The sequence below is a fragment of the Protobothrops mucrosquamatus genome, unplaced genomic scaffold, assembly GCF_001527695.2.
Source record: "Protobothrops mucrosquamatus isolate PMUCROS unplaced genomic scaffold, P.Mucros_1.0 scaffold3641, whole genome shotgun sequence".
NCBI lineage: Eukaryota > Metazoa > Chordata > Lepidosauria > Squamata > Viperidae > Protobothrops > Protobothrops mucrosquamatus.
This window is the reverse complement of record NW_015389602.1, coordinates 8,610-14,664: the sequence shown is the minus strand read 5'-3', so window position 1 is coordinate 14,664 and position 6,055 is coordinate 8,610. Positions and strand designations below refer to the sequence as shown.

The window sequence follows — 6,055 nt, the reverse complement described above, 5'->3', positions numbered from 1 at the left end:
CTCTCTTTCTCAGCCCAACCCACCTCTCAAGTTTTTTTATTGTGGGGAAAATAGGAGGACACAAAGTGTAGTCCCCTGACTGTGGGGGGTAGGCATTGGAACTGTCAAATCTGGGTTGTAAGTCCCCTTTTAGGGTCTGGCCGTGGGCGACTACGTGAATATCCATTTCTGTGACCTGAAATAGTTTTTCTCAAAAGTAAATTATAGTTCTGCACGATTGTGGAGCTGTGTATGCACAAAAGGATGGAGAAGTATTAATACCACTTTACAATGTCTTGGTAAGGCCACACTTGGAATACGGCATCCAGTTTTGGTCACCAAGATGTAAAAAAGATGCTGAGACTCTAGAAAGAGTACAGAGAAGAGCAACAAAGATGATTAGGGGATTGGAGGCTAAAACATATAAGGAATGGCTGCTGGAATTGGGGATGTCTAGTTTAATGAAGAGAAGGACGAGGGGTGACAGGATATCCGTGTTCCAGTATCTCAGGGGCTGCCCCAAAGAAGAGGGAGTCAAGCTATTCTCCAAAGTGCCTGAAAGCAGGACAAGAAGCAACGGGTGGAAACTAATCAAGGAGAGAAGCAACCTATAACTAAGGAGAAACATCCTGACAGAACCATTAACCAGTGGAACTACCTGCCTCCAGAAGCAGTGAATGCTCCAACGCTGGAAGTTTTTAAGAAGAGACTGGACAGCCATTTGTCCGAAATGGTATAGGGTTTCCTGCCTGAGCAGTGGGTTGGACTAGATGACCTCCAAGGTCCCTTCCAACTTTATTAATATTATTATTAAATCAATCCAAAAGGATTTTCCCAGAGGCTGGACGTGTCTTCTTGAAAAGATTTTGCTTTTGGTCAAAATTCTCCAAGTCAAAAATTCTCCGTGTTTGGGAGTCCCACAACTAAGCACACGGCTGAGTCAATACGCTGGTATTTTTCCCCTCCCCCCCCCCCCCCCCCCCCCGCTCTGTTTTTCCTCCAAATTCAGCATTTGGAAGTAATGAATGCCACACAACATTACCAGCCGGGTTTCATTTTGTCGGTTTTATTTCCAGGCCTAATGAAGACCAAACCGAAAACTTCATCAAATTTCATTTATCGCTCATTAAGGATGGCAAGCATCGCATTTTATTTAAAAACAGCAGAACTTGATACTGGGGTCATTATTTATGGAAAGGAACGGCTGCTGGAATTGGGGATGTCTAGTTTAATGAAGAGAAGGACGAGGGGGGACATGGTAGCAGTCTTCCAATATCTCAGGGGCTGCCCCAAAGAAGAGGGAGTCAAGCTGTTCTCCAAAGGGCCTGAAGGCAGGACAAGAAGCAACGGATGGAAACTAATCAAGGAGAGAAGCAACCTAGAACTAAGGAGAAACTTCCTGACAGTGAGAACAATTAACCAGTGGAACAACCTGCCTCCAGAAGCGGTGAATGCTCCAACACTGGAAGTTTTTAAGAAGAGACTGGACAACCATTTGTCTGAAATGGTATACGGTTTCCTGCCTGAGCAGGGGGTTGGACTAGATGACCTCCAAGGACCCTTCCAACTTTATTATTATTAGCATTATTATTAACATTATTAGCATTATTATTATTAGCATTATCATCATCATCATCCTCATTAACTTAAAACTAAGGAGAAACTTCCTGACCGTTAGAACAATTAACCAGTGGAACAACCTGCCTCCAGAAGCGGTGAATGCTCCAACACTGGAAGTTTTAAGAAGAGACTGGACAGCCATTGGTCCGAAATGGTATAGGGTTTCCTGCCTGAGCAGGGGGTTGGACTAGATGACCTCCAAGGTCCCTTCCAACTTTACTACACTGAATCGTGAATAAAGGCAGTCCTCAAGCTGGTTTCCTACCAAAAGCAGCTTCGTCCAAGAACGAATCTTCCCTTCCTTTATATGTAACTCCGTGACCCCCTTAAAATATCAGTACAGGGAGTCCTCAGCTTACGACTGGTGGCTTGGCAACCATTGGAAGTTACGACAAACCGACCTTGGGGAAGCATTATTTATTTATTTATTTATTTATTTATTTATCCGTCCTGAAATTTACCTGCCGCCCATCTTGTTATCCAACGTCTCTGGGCAGCTTACAACATAAAAAGCATTTTTTTAAAAAACCGTTAAAATAACCTGTTCTATGCCTGACGTGGCACGTAAAACGATGCTTCCAGCGGGATCCGCAGGATTGTCCGGGACGTTATACGCATCTTCACCTCTTTTCCTTGTTCCCTTCCGGGAAGAGGGGGGGGGGTGGGCTTCGTGCCTGGCTAAGGAATTCTGGGAGTTGAAGTCCACAAGTCCTAAAAGGGCCAAGCTTGAAGACCCCTGACTTAAAAGAGTTATGTACCCTCTTCACAGCGCTTTACAGCCCTAAGCGGATTACAGGACCCCCAACTATCTAGGCCCTCATTATACAATACTGCAATATTAACCACGGTGCCACCACGGCTCTTATGGTCTGTAATCAAAGTTCAGACAGTCACATGAACGAGGCCACATTTTGAGCTGTTTGCGGGGTCCCGTGGTCTCACGGCCACGTTTCACAACGGGTTCGGTGGTAAACTGGTGCTGCCGTCCCGTCTTCAGCAAAACCGGCTTACAGCAAACCACGTGTCTGCTTAAGGACCGAAGTATTTGCTTAAAAATTTACCACAAGAAAAAAAACACGTTAAAATCTTTGGAGGTTTATGACGATGGGCAAGACTTACGATTGTAATATGAAGACTCCATGATGGTCGTAACCTAAGGACTCTACCTGTACAGCATTTGATAAAGTTATTTTAACCCTGAATGTGATGTAAAGTTTTTTCGCTTTTTGGCCCTGCTCTCGGCAGAGATTCTAATGTAGAAACAGAAGCAGGAAGTTGGAGTTCAAAGAACTTGATGGGAAAATGTTTATTATGGAAGAAGATATAAGTAAAAGAACGATATATGTTATGTGGAGATTGGTCTTCACGCTAAAATCAACACGGGGATTCTACATGCAGAATTTTAATAAACTGTTACATAATATTTATAGACATGTAACATCCAACAGAAGCATGGCTGGGCTCAACAGAGCAAGGAACTAAAGGATCAGATTTTTTTTATTTAAACTTTCCAAGATACCTCGTCCACGGATATATAAAAAAAATAGCCTTTTCTATTTCTTTTCCTCATTCCTTTGGGAAAATTTCACGAGTGAGAACTTTACACCTACCTGCCTAAGAACCACCCAAAACAACTCTGGTGGTGTTAAAATTTAATTTTGAAAAGACTAAGCAGTGCTATTATCTGGATTAAAAAAAAAGATGCTTTTGCAAAATTTGAATATAATGCATCAGTACAAAATATGAATTGCACACCCAGGTGCCTGCAGTTTTCACCTCTAGCAAAACTGAGTCCACAATCTTCACTCTGTCCTGGAATTTTAATACCACCTTGAAAGAAAAGAAAAAAAAACAGCTGAGAAAAAAATGAATATTTTTAAAAAAAATTGTTTTGAGGACTAATAGGTGAATCCAACCACAGGAAGCATAGTTTTCTGCATTAGGCACATCCGCCAGCCAGATACAAAGCATAACATCCCCAAACTCAAACAGAAAAGCAATATTAAAGTATACATTTTAGCAGTCGGTAAAACTTCTGAACAGTTTAGGCACCGTTTTTGGGGGGTTTTTTTTAAAAAAAATCCCGTTTATACAACGCGAACATTGCAAGAAAAAAGGTACCCAGCATCCATGCTTCAAAAAAATCGAATTTAGTAATAGTAGTAGATTGATTTATTGACTTATCACGTACAATCATGTGTGAAATCAAGAACCCACCACCAAAACCAACCCTGGTGGTGTTAAAATTTGACTTTGTAAGACAGAGCGCTGCTGTATTCCGACAAATAAACTGGAGTACGCGAAGAACACAGGGCGTGGAGGGAAGTGAAGAGTGCGTGGTTTTTGCAGAGAGATCCCGACCGTTCTTAAGATTCTTTTCTCATAGCATTTTCCTCTTCTCAAACTCCTGGAGGATTAAGAAGAAAAGAAAGAGAAAAAGGAGGTTTTTAACCAAAGCTGCACGGTTGAGGTGAGCAAGCTCGCGTTTGAGACCCGAGCGTTGCCACTGGATGGGGTGAGCTCCTGTCCTTTGCTCCAGCTCCTGCCGGGGGCATGAAAGGAACCCTCAAGTGGGCATCCTCGAGGCAACGGTGATGTCACTGGCTAATCTTTTCAACCCAGAAGCGCCTCGGTGCGTCTGACACGAGCATTAACAACCACAGGCAAAACTGCAACAAATTTTTCCCCATCGTCTTCCTTTCCCGTTTCTCTTCTTTTGTCTCAGACTGCCTCTGCCTGGCCTGGCCTGCAAATAGCACCTTGTCAAAATGCTCTGATCTCACAAGAAGGCAGATGAGTGCTAACTGCCGGAGCCGGAGGCTGGCAAACGTGAATTTTTTTAGCTGATCCGGAGGGCTACAGCCACTATCGATAAGCTGCACAGCCTGTAATTCTGTATAATGACCCTTTGTTTTCTGAGTGCTAAGGGCAGCGAACAATACAAGAACATAATAAGGGTAACAGGTTTGTCTGTCTGTCTATCTATCCTATCTAATCCATCATCTACCTATTTATTATCTATCTATCTATCTATCTATCTATCTATCTATCTATCTATCTATCTATCTATCATCTACCTATTTATTATGTCATCTACTATTATATCTACCTACCTAATCATCTACCTATTATGTCATCTATCTATCTATCTATCTATCTATCTATCTATCTATCTATCTATCTATCTATCTATCTATCTATCTATCTATCTATCTACCTACCTACCTACCTACCTACCTAATCATCTACCTATTATGTCTTCTACTAATATATCGATCTATCTATCTACCTACCTACATAATCATCTACCTATTATCTGTCATCTACCTATTTATTATCTATCTTATCTATCTACATACCTACCTACCACTATCATCTACCTATTTATCACCTGTCATCTACCTAATTATTGTCATCTATCTATCTATCTATCTATCTATCTATCTATCTATCTATCTATCTATCTATCTATCTATCTATCTATCTATCTATCTACCTACCTACCTACCTACCTACCTACCTACATACATACCTACCACTATATCTACCTATTTATCACCTGTCATCTACCTATTTATTATCTACTTATTTATTATCTATCTATCTATCTATCTATCTATCTATCTATCTATCTATCTATCTATCTATCTATCTATCTATCTATCCATCCATCCATCCATCCATCAGTCATCTACCTACCTACCTATCATCTATCATCATCCATCCATCTATCCATCCATCCATCTCAGCCTGGCAGGTAACAATTGCCTCATTTTAACCTCGCAAGAAACATGAAATGGGACCTAAGCCAGGAAAGCCACAACGCACGATCGAATAAGGGCAGGAACGCACATTTCCAAATCGGTCCATTTTTTTACCCCACCTAAGAAAGAAATAGAGAAGGCTCCACAGCAGCCAAGATTTGGGTTCTGCCTGGACTCCTCAAATAAGCAGCCTTGTTTACCCAGCTTTTTCAAGAACTGCTCGACTGACCTTGTACATCGTGGATCCCAGCTGCGCAGGAGACATGCTGACAATGACCCCAGCCTTCTGCAGGGCTGCAATCTTCTCTTTGGCTCCACCTTTCCCACCAGCAATGATGGCTCCTGCGTGGCCCATTCTCCTGCCCGGAGGAGCAGTGACTCCGGCTATAAACGAGACCACGGGTTTGGAGTTCGAACCCTGGGTGGGAAAAAAGACGTGCATTTCAGAAAGCGAAGCAGAAATACAATTGGTCCAAGGAGCGTAATTAACGGCACAGCCAGAGACTAAAGGATGCTTCTCAGCTCTAGAAAGGGATGCCAGAACAGCAGCTTGGAGATTCTGAGCGCAACGGGAAAAAAAACCTGGAGCAAAACTGCTTTGCTGAGCACAAGCAGGCCATGAAAACTCCATAAAGTTAAACTGCGGAGACAGAAAACAGCTTTGGCTGAGGATATTCTAGGGCAGAAACGGG

The 6,055-nt window shown here is 42.3% G+C and overlaps 1 protein-coding gene across 1 annotated transcript in view; it reads right to left on the bottom strand.

Moving 5' to 3' along the window:
* Window positions 1-2,890: 2,890 nt before the first annotated feature.
* SUCLG1 (succinate-CoA ligase alpha subunit) overlaps window positions 2,891-6,055 on the bottom strand; it is an 11,132-nt gene continuing 7,967 nt past the window's right edge. Inside the window, exons 5-6 of the mRNA XM_015827357.1 lie at window positions 5,593-5,781; window positions 2,891-4,006 (exon numbers count right to left, since the gene is read on the bottom strand). Coding sequence (XP_015682843.1) covers window positions 3,980-4,006; window positions 5,593-5,781 — 216 coding nt within the window. The 3' untranslated portion in view covers window positions 2,891-3,979. The remainder of the gene's footprint in view (window positions 4,007-5,592; window positions 5,782-6,055) is intronic.